Source organism: Embiotoca jacksoni, unplaced genomic scaffold, assembly GCF_022577435.1.
Source record: "Embiotoca jacksoni isolate LCO1_2020_lvr unplaced genomic scaffold, fEmbJac1.0.p SCAF_13, whole genome shotgun sequence".
NCBI classification, from domain to species: Eukaryota; Metazoa; Chordata; class Actinopteri; family Embiotocidae; genus Embiotoca; species Embiotoca jacksoni.
The window spans coordinates 1,787,189-1,800,082 of record NW_027185263.1 but is presented as its reverse complement, the minus strand read 5'-3'; the positions used below and the strand labels follow the sequence as shown (position 1 = coordinate 1,800,082).

The window sequence follows — 12,894 nt, the reverse complement described above, 5'->3', positions numbered from 1 at the left end:
TTCAGTCAGCAGTGGCCTGCTAACCCTCATTACACTGTGGGTGGCAGCCATGTGGGACCACTCAATACGTCTGCCGCAGAGTGATTGCCTGTCCATTTCTGAGCAGCCGATTCCTCTTCCAGCGTCTCTAACTTCAGGTCAGCTGAGACGCCGGCGGTGCCCTCGCTGACATTCACGGTCATGATGCGGACACAGCTCCCTGACTTAGGTGCCATGCTTCCCACGAGACCTTTGGCGACTCACTGTGACATGAAATCCGGCTCAACATGCAGAGATAACTGCATGCCAATCATAATTATATTGGCAGAAATGCATTAGGTGGAACCCTGTGGTTGTGAAAACCGGCTGCTGGGTGTCCCCGCTGGCTGTTAGATTACTTTTTTGTTGGATCCACTGACCTGCCTCCTCTACTCGGGCTTTAGTTTGTGATTTCCTACATTTCCCAGAAATTTGCCGCGCCCCCCCGCGGAGCTCTGTTGATGGAGTGGTATCTCTCTTTCTCTCCAACAATAGATTTATCTGTAAGAACCGCCGAATGTTGGTGGAAAAACAGGAAATGCGAGAAAGCTTTTTTTCAAGTCGGAGTTACTCCAGTAACATATTCTGATGATTGTTACTCATGGCTTTTAAATTGATTTTTTTTTTAAGTGATAAGTAAACTATCTTAAGTTGTTAAGATAGTTTACTTATCACAGGGAAGAAATCCCATCAGATTTTCTACAATACAATAAATCCAGAAGACAATGCCATCAAAATCAGTACAAACAAGCAAAAAAATGTTAAAACAAAAATATATTGAATGTACTTTAGTAATAATACAATAATAAAACTAAATTTGAACATACTTTATGTGCTGTGATGTAGTTTAACCCTTTGAACCATGCGCTATTTTCAGGGTATTTTCACTACCTTCATTTTTAAGCTCATATCTTGGTCATTATAGGGGCTAAACATTCATACTATATCTTGTTTGTTTCAGGACAGTCTAAGCTATCCAAATCTTTCATTATTTAATTTGATAATACTTTTTATATTAGCCTGCATATCAAGGGAAAAAAATGTCTTTTGCAATTTTTATGTTTTTACATGTGTAAGATATTGGCAGTAGAGATATCTTTTTATAATTGTGTAGATGGGATTTCTAGAATCGGGACTTTGGGAATCCTTCAATAAAGAGTAGCAGGTGTGGAGATGAGTGCAGAGCATCATGCAGAGTGTAACGATGATTAAATTTGATGCAACTTGAAAGTCGATTTTCTCTGCAACGCTTCGTCACAGAGGAAGGACTGACATTGTTGGAAAGCTCAATTTGCAGTTTCATAGGATATCATGTATCTCTGATAAATACTCGCTGCGCAATTCAACCGAGAAGAAGGGCTGGGAATTTGGAGATAATTTGCGTCCATCCGGTTCTCAGGGTTAAATATGAGAATCTAAAATCTGTCTTTGTTTCTCAGATATTGTACAGTGAGCAGATTCCCTCCTGCCCTTCTTTACGAGTTTCATCTCTCTTGTGGTGCAGTAATACCTCCACCTCCACCTGACAACACACCTTCACATTAACAAGATGTGTTGGGCTCCAGATTGGTGTTTTACCATGATGCCGAGCGCTATAATCTCATCGGCGCTCTCTTTGCGCTTATTGTGTTGCTGTTGACCTTAATCGAATCAGCTATAGTTGACTGGCTCCGATTCTGAAACGGACGAGGACTTAAAGTGGGAACAATATCACACATTAGTATCTGGCATGCTGCAAGGATGTGTTGTTTGGGAGAATTGGAGGCGGAGGCACATCTAAATTCATAAAAACTCTGAAGTCACTCCGGCAGATGGTGTTTACGTAATTTAAGACCCTGACAAATGGAATGAATATTTGTTTCTCTTCCCTCCGTGTGCCTTTGTTGCTGTCCTGTTTATAGTGTAGGTTAAACGAATTCGTTGCTCGCACCGTTTATGCTCGTTCGTCAATTAAAAGTGAAGCTAGCCTGCCTCCCGATTGTTTTATTTTCACATTTATTATCTATTTTTTTCATTCCTGGATTAAGTACAGTCGTTCATTCAGTTCTGTCGTGAATAAGGAAATGACTGGGCGTCGTGTGTTGATGGGAGAAAGAAGTGAGAGGGTGAATGTTGAATCTCTGCAAACACAGCTGGCTTGGGTTTCTCAAAAGGACCACCGTGGCCCTGAGAAAGAGGAGAAACATCACACACCGCTGCCCCTGAGGAGTGTGTGCAGCATTTCCAAGGAAACTCGGTCTTTCTACGTCTACACGGACATAGAAAACGGCATGAAAAAAAAGCATCTGAAAAAGCAAAGCACATGGTGAAAGAGACTGAGGATGCTAAAGCAGAACAAATGCTGACTGAAAGGGGCTTTGGTATAAAGAAATGACAGGTGTCTGTAAATGGAAAATAATCATATTTAGTTCTAGCAGTATACAGCCATTAAGAAGTTTATTTAGTAGAGAAAACAGAAATGTAGTCATTTCCTGATGTCACTTTATAAACCCTGCCAAGCACTTCAGAGTTTAAGAGCCATGTGTTGGGACTAACAGATTTTTTTTTGAAAGTTCTCTATTCTAGCCCTTCAATAGGAAATTGCGAAAAAAAAAAAAAAAAAAAAAAAAGTCTGATAGATTCATTTGGCAGCAGGTCTCTGATCTGTGGGTAAATGAAATCAACTGGCGGAGCGTATTATGGCCATATGAGTCTGCTGCCTTCAATCTATATACATAGTAATAATGGAATGCCCCTGATGGTTGAAAGCAGAGGACATCTGGCAGAAACTGTAAGTGGGTTGTTTCAACCTGAAAATATTGGCACTGCAGACGTGCGGTTGGCTTTATCAGGTGAAGCCCACACATCGTAGCGCAAGTCCTGCTCACCGGGGACTCAAAGAACTCGCCAACATACTGTAGAGTGAGTGGATTTTTTTATATTTTCATTTCTTACTGCAGACTATCAATGACAGAAATTTTCCTTTTTAAATTTTTTTTTTAAAATTTTACTGTAAAAGTCTTTTTAGGTTGAGATTTTCTCAGAAACATACTTCTGAAATTATTATATGTGTCATGAAAGATGAAGGTGGTCGTAAAGAGTCATGACTAGCAGCACATATATGATCAATAACATCAACAGACAAAGAATTTGATGGACTGTGACGTGATTAAAAGCTCACAAAGTAGACGATCAAGAATGAACTTCCATCTTTGATATATATCTATCTTAAACTAGAGTTATCCAAAAGATTTAAAGGACAATTTAAGTTTATTATAATGTGGGTCTTCATGTAGTTTTGACACTCATTGAACATTATTAACATTAACATGAGTTGATCAAACAGGTTGTAAACCTGCAAACAGCCAGATGTAAGCTTGTATTTGTGCATAAATCTAAAAGCAGCAGCTCACAAAACCTCTTGACCCACTAAATCTCTATTAAGATGATTTAACAAGCTCAGAGTACCATTACAATGCTGTTATTACTAATTGAAAAGATGGCCAAAACTACATGAACTCAGTAATTCTCCATCATTTGAATAATAACTATTCGTTTTGGGGCTATGATGAAGCATTTTTTACTTTCAATTTATTCATTTGTCCAGCAGTAGCAGAATATTCATGTCTGAAGAGCTCTTTTGCACATTCGCAGTGTTTTGTAGAATCTGAAACTGAATAATGATGAAAATTACAACTTGGAAATATATTTTGCCAAATGCAGAAATTACACACACACACACACACACACACACACACACACACACACACACACACACACACACACACACACAAATAAACTTTTGTTGAGCAGCGGCCGCCGCTATAAGAAGAAACATCTCTCCCGAATTCATTCTGCAGCAAAGACAACTAGGAGTCCTGCAACAGGTGGTTCGACCCTTACGAAGCCCTGAACTCAGCATCAGCATGCTGCCCGTCTCAGACTCTTGTCAAAGGTTTTATGGATACTTTGGAATCTTTTAACCTCACTCGGGCAATACAACAACCCACACATTCAAAGGGTCACATCCTTGACCTCATCCTGTATAACGGTCTCAGCCCTGAAAACTTTAAAATGAAGGATATCTGTGTGTCTGATCACAAAGCAGTTTTATTCAATGTGGTTTTATCCCAACCTCCCACAAATCTCACTTCACCTGCCCGTTGCCGGGTTTTTAATTCCATGTCTGCTAGCAAATTCTCAGAGCGTTTTACTGCTGCTTATTAATAAGGTAAAGGAAATAAGACAACAAATTACCCCCCCAACCCGTGTTTTACATGCCAGGAGGGACATTCAAAGCTTTTTTTTAGTAACTTTGAACCTGTATCGCTGTCCTTTTTATCCCAAATCATATCTCATGAAATCAACCACATGCAGCCTTGATTTTATTCCCACTAAATTTATCAAAGAGGTTATTGGCACTGTAGGGCCCAGTATTTTATTGATTATAAATAGCTCCTTAGCAAATGGCACCTACCCATCGATTTTTAAACATGCTATGGTCCAACCTCTTTTAAAGAAACCCAAGCTTGATCCTTCTGTTTTCTCCAATTTTAGGCCAATTTCTAAACTTCCATTTTTGTCAAAAGTTTTAGAAAAAGTGCTTTCAACACAACTCTTAGCTTTTATGAATCATAACAACATCTTTTAGAGCACTACATAACACAGAAACTGCCCTCCTCAAGGTAACTAATGACCTCCTTTTAGCAGCAGACGGGGGAGAGTGCAGTTTAAATTCTTTTAGACCTAAGTGCAGCTTTTGACACCGTAGATCACACCATTTTAATCGATCGCCTCAAAACCTGGGTTGGCATCAAGGACGCTGCACTTAGCTGGTTTTATTCTTACCTTTTAGAAAGAACCTACTCGGTCACCATAGGTAATTACTCGTCTTCCACGACACACATTACCTGTGGTGTACCACAAGGTTCAATTTTAAGTCCAATTTTGTTTTCTATCTACATGCTTCCACTCGGCCAAATCCTCCAACGACACGGTGTATCTTTCCATTGCTATGCAGACGACACACAGATATACCTTCCGCTGAGACCTGGTGACCCAAACAGCCTGGATGCTGTCTTAGATTGTCTCTCTGACATTAACTGTTGGATGGCTCAAAACTTTCTTCAGCTCAACAACTCAAAATCAGAAGTCATATTGTTCAATTCCCCAAACAATAACACCAGTCTCATTGAGAGTGAACTTGGCCCTCCGTCTGCTTATTTAAAACCTGTTGCCAGAAACTTGGGAGTAATGTTTGACTCTCAGTTAAGCTTTGAAACACAGATAAAAAAAAATGGTCCAGTCCTGCTTCCTTCAATTAAGAACCATCTCCAGAATCAAACCCATACTGTCACACTCTGACCTGGAAAAAGTAATTCATGCACTCATTTTCTCTCGACTCGATTACTGCAACTCCCTCCTTTCTGGCATAAACCAAAAATCTCTCTCCCGCCTCCAACCAATCCAGAATGCAGCAGCTCGGCTTCTTACTGGTTTTAACAGATGACATCACACTAGTCCAGTTCTGGCCTCTCTCTCTGGCTCCCGGTTGGTTTTAGAATTGATTTTAAGATTTTGTTGATCACTTTTAAGGCCCGCCTGGGTCTGGCCCCGAGCTACATTATTGAAATGTTAGCCCCATATGAGCCAACTCGCAGCCTTAGATCCTCCGGTGGGCCCTTCTGGCCGTTCCAAAGTCCAGACTTAAATCAAAGGGTCATCGTGCTTTTACCTTCAGGGCCCCTCGACTTTGGAACGACCTACCTGGGAGATAAGGCTTGCAGAATCACTGACTTCTTTTAAATCACTTCTTAAAACCCATTTTTATAGAATTGCTTTTAAGTGATGTCGTCCTTTTATACAGTTCTTTTGTTCCCCTGTTTTTGTTTGTTTATTTTATTTATTTGTTTGTTTTCTATTCCATTTGCCCGTTTTGGTTATTTGTTTGGTTTTGTTGTATTCATTACCTTAATGGTTTGGTCTTTTTTGCCTCCTGTTTTCTTAAATGTTTACCGGTATTGACGATATGTCTGACTATGCTTTGCTTCTCTGTACAGCACTTTGTAAACTCTGTTTTTAAAGGTGCTATATAAATAAAGTTATTATTATTATTATCATGGAGTCAAAAACTGTGCATAAATTTGACATGTGAGAACACATGCTGTTTTTCCCAACTTAATTCTACTTGTTGCATTAGATTAAGTCTTTTGCAATAAAATCCATGTTTGATTTGAACTGAAAAAAAGATGCATCTTTAAAGAGTTATGCGATCTCATTTTAAAGATTTACTCACTAATTCGCTCATTTTGCACGAGCAGTCTTTATAAAATATATTTCTTTATTGTTATCATTTACCTATAAAGTCAGTTTATTATTCTCAGCGGGAACATTGGAAATAAGTGTGATCATTTCGCGAATCGGCAGAGATCTCGGTGTGAATCAGTCAGATAGCAATAATCAGAGCGGGGCCTGTGCCGACTCCACACTCCTTGATCTGAGGCAAAAGAGCTATCAATCAGCCCGGCGCAGATAGGTATTCTCTTTAATCCAATCAGATGGCATAATCAAGCACAATGCCTGTGATTTCTGCCAGCCTCGTGAGATTTGTTCCAATTGAGCGATCTGTCAGAGAGGCTTTGATTGCGTTTGGAGCTCGGGCTGATTTTCTGACTGGAGCCATAAAGTGATGTTTTCTATCTGCACCCTTTGGAGATTTAGACTCACAATAGCCCCGAGTTCTGTTGCTGAAAGAGCCAGATAAAAAAATGTGCTAATTTCAAAAGGGTCTAATTTTCGAGTGCTCGTGTTCAGCTATTGTTCAGCCACACCGCTGCTGCGCTTCCCACAAACCACCTCGTGCACGAAACAACGTAGAAACCGACTTCACCAGAGAGATGTGATGAAAATCAAAAAGCAAGTCCTGTGTCTGCAGCGACACTTGTAATGGTGAAGCCGCTGTCTTTGTTACATCATTTACAGCATAAATAACTAACCGTGTGTGCTGTGTTTTGTTGTCTGCATCTGATATCACACTGCATTTTCCAACTGTAATGAGTGTATGTGAAGAAGGAGCAGCTTAATGGGAAAATGGTTGCGCAACATTGTTTGCGTGCACCTGGCCCTCTTTCGAAAGCCTGAACGTTTTTCTTTTTTTTTCTTCCTGGTGGATGAACAGCGAACGCCGACCACCTGGCTGCACCGGCAACCAAACAACATGACACAACCCTGGCCCGCTATTTGTCCTCTCGATTCCAGAACCCACGCGCGCACACACACACACACACACACACACACACACACACACACACACACACACACACACACACACACACACACACACCATCTAAAAAGTAGAAAACCGCGTAGGGGGGCACATCCCTTCGTGCCTCGGAGCGCTGTAATTACTCATAATTCATGACTAGGGGTAGATGAGGTTGTCTAAATTCCACCAAAATCTATTTCTATCTCTCATGTCTCCGTGTTAACCATTATTTCGGAGAGCTCTTTGCACATTTTATTTTAAAACATGGATCATAATGGGTGATGTTAATGCCAGAGACTGCAAGCATGCAATTGATGTGCTGAATATAAGTGTTAAAAGCTGAAAGGAAGTTGTAAAAAACGGCACATAAACCAACAATCAGATGCACTTCAGGAAATCAGAGGACAACAGGAGTCACAGTGGGAGCATAGTTATGAAATTTGGGTCTTAATATTTGATTTTTGCAGACAGAAAGATTTGCATATAAATGGAGCGATAGTCAAACTCATAAAGTCCATAAACAATAATGCGATTCGCATTCATCTTCTCATCTTGCTCTCAGAAGGATAGCAGATGAGTGCACTTTAATTTAAAAAATAAACTATTCTTGAGTATGAAATCTCCTTCTTGACCTTGGGATCAGTATTTGTGACAAAATAATCTCAACACAACATCCATTTCTTGTTTTTCCTGAACCCTCTGCATCTCTTTTCTTCATCAGTCAACAGAATCTTTGGGTTAACTAACCAAACTTCTGCTTTGGCCACAGTTCAGGTATTATTGATATCATTTCTGATTAAAGATGTCTACTTTACTTGTGGATACCAGCTGCAGCTTCAGACTTTCATTTCTACCTGTTAGTGTTGAGAATTTACTGTAAATGACAGAAACTGGGTGACCTTATAACACATGGGCAAAACAAATAAAAAATGAAGATGGAAATATGTGGAAGGATTCAGTGCACTGGGAGTCAGGGAGCGCACACACACACACACACACACACACACACACACACACACACACACACACACACACACACACACACACACGCACACACACGCACACACACACACACAGATAAAGAGGTTGCGTGAGGGAGATACCGTACCTTGATTGGCTTCGGGGTAGGAGATGGTGGTGGTGATGATGGTGGTGGTGGTGGTGGCTGTGGTGGGTATAGGGGTGGTGGTGGGAGCATCTGAATGAGAGGACAGACACACAACAAACACAAAAGGGGGAGTCGGGGGAGGTGGGAGGGGGGAAAACAAATGAGTATAAAAAAAAGGCATGAAGATAAAGTAAAAACCAGCACGAAGCGACCGCCGATGTACGACCGACAGCTCACCGCGCGAGTGTGTGTGTGTGTGTGTGTGTGTGTGTGTGTGTGTGTCCGCTGCAGACTGCGTGATGAATTAGCTGCATGGCGGTGCATTAAACACTGCTGCAGCACATCATGTCGTCGCCGGCTGAGATGATCAAAGATCTCGTTGTAGGAGCTCTTCTCTTTTTCTGTCTCTTCTCAGGCATTAACACCGTGACATGAAATAATGACATCGCGTGTGAGTACATGGTTGTTAGCAGCGATTAAATGTCTAATGAGTAACAAGTGCTGCTTGTTGTACGTACGCTGTCATTGTTATGCAGCGAGCTGTCTTGACAAACAAAATGTGCCGTTGCATTCTTAATTTCTCAGAGGAGACGAGTACACAGTTGACTAGCCGAGAAAAACAAAGAATCCAAAATAAAAGCTCAAAGTTTGATGTATAAATTCAAAAGTAATGATATAATAAATGAGAGCGCACAAAAACAGAAGGAGGGGATTAATACACAAACACACGCACATAAAAATAAATGAGCGGGATCAAACGGGGTTGTCGAGCACACAGATTTTGACCATTTTTCCTCCCACAGCTTTCCCCTTTTTACTTCATTAGCTGGGTTGGACTCCCCGCGCTGACAATGACCAGGGGGAGCTATCAAAGTGACATTCTCCTGGTTGGAGTGGCCGAGCTGCACTGAGACGCAGCCGCTGGCAGCGCTGCTCGCTCAGAGACCTCCCATGCAGCTCCGATTGCCTGGAAATGAACTGAAAAACCTGTTGGGGTTATTAAAAGGTGATGGGAAAAAAAAAAAAAAAAAAAGGTAATTTGTGGCTGTTGATAAGGAGAGAGGGTAGACGTACACTTAAATGAAATCAGAGTGTGATGAGAAGGTGAGAGGACGAGGAGACGGGAGGAGAGACGGGAGTCAAGGAGACGGAGGAAGTGTCGGTTTTAGACCTGCAGGAGGACGCACACCTTCCAGGTATGATATCAAACGTGCTCAAGCGTTTTCATTTCAGTTTCATCCAGAAATGCAAAATGTTATATTTTCATAACAAAAACGATCAGAGCCCGCCGACGAATTCTACAGTTTCAAGTGTTTTCGCATGACAGACAGCGTTTTCTATGGGACTCGGCAAATGTTTAATGATTCACAAAAAATAAATACTTCACAGTGTGTCACATGGAATTCAATTTGTTTATTGTTATATTAAATAAATTTTAAAAAAAGGAATTCTGCTGAATGTAAAAAAAAACAGCGGGTGGGACTTTACAGGCTGCTCTGGCACATAAAAAAAAAAAAAATACAAAACACGATAAATTTTGATGTAATTATCAATAAAAGCCTTCTGAAAGACAGAAACAATAATGACTTAATCCGCCTAACAAGCGTTTCCTGTGTCGCCAAAGCCTACAGTCCTCTGCGCCAAGGAAAACTTTAAATTCATTATTGAGCCACATGTTCCTTCATTACAATAAAATACTCAAATTTTTTGGGGGATTCAGTTCTTCATAAATCATCAAACTGCGAGAAATGTCTCAAACAAACACACAACTCATTCCCCTTTAAGAACGGGGGGGGGGGGGGGGGGGGGGTTAAAACCAACAATACCTGTCTGTATTAGAGAATAACTTGTACTGTGTCCCATTTTTTTAAGTTGTACTTTTCTAGGGACAAATGGTTTTGGGTCTGTGCTGACAGATGGACGAATACGTTGCTAATTTAGTTCTCTTCATACTAATTTGTTGACGATAGTAAAACCACTGATTAACACCCGACACACTGCAGATGACAACATTCAAGGAAGCAAACGGAAGAAGAGACGGTTTTCTATAAATATCTTCTACGTCTTCAGTTTCATGTGCTTCATGTAACATTTCAGAAAAGTCTTGATTCAATGAGTAATAATTAGAGAACGAGTGAATAGTGTGTTACATGTGGTACGCCAAAAGAACCAGGATGTTCTACTACATCTGGTTTTATTCTGCAGTCTGCAGGTCAGCGTGCTACTCTGGATGTTTCTGACCCACAATCCTCTGCAGCGGGAGATACGTCGCATCGACTGAGCCGCAGAGAGAGTCGGTGGTGCTGAAGCTCCGCCCACAACAGGAAGAAGAAGAAGAAGCATTTTTCTTTTTGGTTCAAATGTCGCGCTACAGTTCGCGACCAAGAAGGTCAAAGTTCAGACATCATTTTTATGATGAAGTAGTATGTCCCGGTTGTACACACACTACATGCAACAGTACATACTTTATAAGGGTACGCAGGTTCAGAACGGAGGGTTTATGTCGCCCTAAAAAGCTGCATTACAAGGAGTGCCACCATTATTTCTTTCCATGATGAAATCAGACTTGTTGTTCTATTAGTGAATGTTCACCTGCAAACCTTCATGATTGGAGCGAAGTTATTTTTAACTACGAAATCAGCCCAAATTGGAAATGTCCCAAAGTTGCATTACAAATATAATAATAAAAAAAAAAAGAAGTCACGCTGCCGTTGGTAATGTCTTCCCTCCGGTCACAGAGGTCGGCTGTCATTAGAAGTCGTCTTCCCTGAAGGCCGCTTACATTCACACGTGTTGGTTCAGAGGAGTCGTCTTTTTCATGCACTTGAAGAAAAGTGAATGAACTCTTCACAACTGTCTGGAGCAGTTTTAAAAATGCAAATGTTGGCCTTCAGGTAATCGAGATCAGTATTAATGCTCCGCTGATGTACGCTGTGTTTTTTAATCTATCGACAATCCCGCTCTTTAAAAGACAACCTTGACAAAACAAAAACGGACCGACGCGCCGACTAAAAGGCGAGCAGAAAGCAGAAGCGATCCGTCGGGAAGCCGGCCGGCAGACGAAGCTTGATGAGTTTCACACATGCTTGAGAGACAACCGACTCCAGCTCGGGGGTGGCGCCCTCTAATTGGTTTTATCCCGTCATGAACCGCGAGAGTCCAGCAGATGTTTGGGATCATCAGTGTCAACAACTCATTAAAAACTTAGCATTACAAAACAGATTCAAAGACCGACTCGGCGAGAGCGTCTGAACGTGCACTGCGGTTTTCTCCCATTTTATTGGCGGCTAGCTGCTGCAGCAGCGTTTCAAAGAACACTGGAGCTCATTGACTTTCAAATGTGACAGGCAGAATGTGTTTTTCCTCCCGCTGAGTCACCGGGCCTTGTTTACTGATGAGGCTCATGAATCAGTGTTTTCTGGTCCGAGCGAACGGAGCAGGACGACGGGGGAAGCGCAGAGACGCAACGCTGACAGGAATCATTCCCGTTAAAGCCGGCGAGTTAAAGGGACTCCACGTGAGCGCCGGATGAGAGAGAACCGCACGATTTCTTTACACAGTGTCCAGAAATCACACCAAACAGTGTGAAAATACATATGTACGTATGTACATCGCTACAGCACGGAGTGACTGATGATTTTAAAAAGCTCACAACTTATCAGAAATAACCTTTTAAACCCATAAAACAACAGCAATTTATGTGAAGATGTTCTACATGGTGACCAGTTAATTTGAATCAGACGAAAACCGGTGGTTAAAGGAGCAGTGCGGACAATTCAGGGCCATCTAGGGGCGGAAATGAAATATAATATCACCTGAAACTAGGAATCCTTGTGTTTTCTTTACGTCAAAATGAGCAGTTCCTCTTCCACGGAGCCCGATATGCTTTACTGTAATGTCTCTGGACCAGAGGCGAAAATCCCAAACTCTTTGTTGACTTCCTGATTTCCTCCTTATTCCTTCCAGTGCGGGTAAGCAGGCTACGTTGTTAAATGATTTCTTCTTTTCTTTTTGGGCCAGTTTGTCTTTATTATTCTCTACTTTGTTGCGCTGTAGCCTGCAGACGTAGTTTAAGTTTTAAGTATTGAAAAAACATTCCTCCTCATAATTAAGTCACATTTATATTTCACATGCAGCCTGTCGGCAGTAAGAGAACGCATTTCTTCTCCTACTTCAAAGATCGGAGGGGTAGACGTGCAGGTATTGACGCGATATAAACAGAGACTGAGTATAAAAGTGGATGAAGCTTCCGGGTCTGAGAAATGGGGCCTCTGATGCAGTACCGCCGACAGCCACTAGAGGTTGTCTGTGGCTCCGTAGACTCCTAAAGAAGTCAACTTTTTCCCACTTGTCACTATGGTGTCATTCACTAAAGTCGCTCCTTGTTATTAGTTGTCTGGCGGTCCCTCTGAAGATAATTTAGTCGTTGTGTACGTTAGCTGTCAGAAACAATCCATCCATCCTCACAGGATAAGAAAAGACTTTCATGATGCTGTGATTTTGCGACTGAAGATCCGTCACCGTT

At 41.4% G+C, this 12,894-nt stretch overlaps 1 protein-coding gene across 4 annotated transcripts in view; it reads right to left on the bottom strand.

The window, feature by feature from the left end:
* cadm1a (cell adhesion molecule 1a) overlaps positions 1 to 12,894 on the bottom strand; it is a 331,329-nt gene that overhangs the window by 26,766 nt on the left and 291,669 nt on the right. For 2 of the 4 annotated variants that reach the window (XM_069145843.1, XM_069145844.1), the window contains exon 9: positions 8,370 to 8,459. The exons of the other annotated variants lie outside the window; for them this stretch is intronic. In XM_069145843.1, the coding sequence (XP_069001944.1) occupies positions 8,370 to 8,459 (90 nt within the window). The remainder of the gene's footprint in view (positions 1 to 8,369; positions 8,460 to 12,894) is intronic. 4 annotated transcript variants of the gene reach the window in all.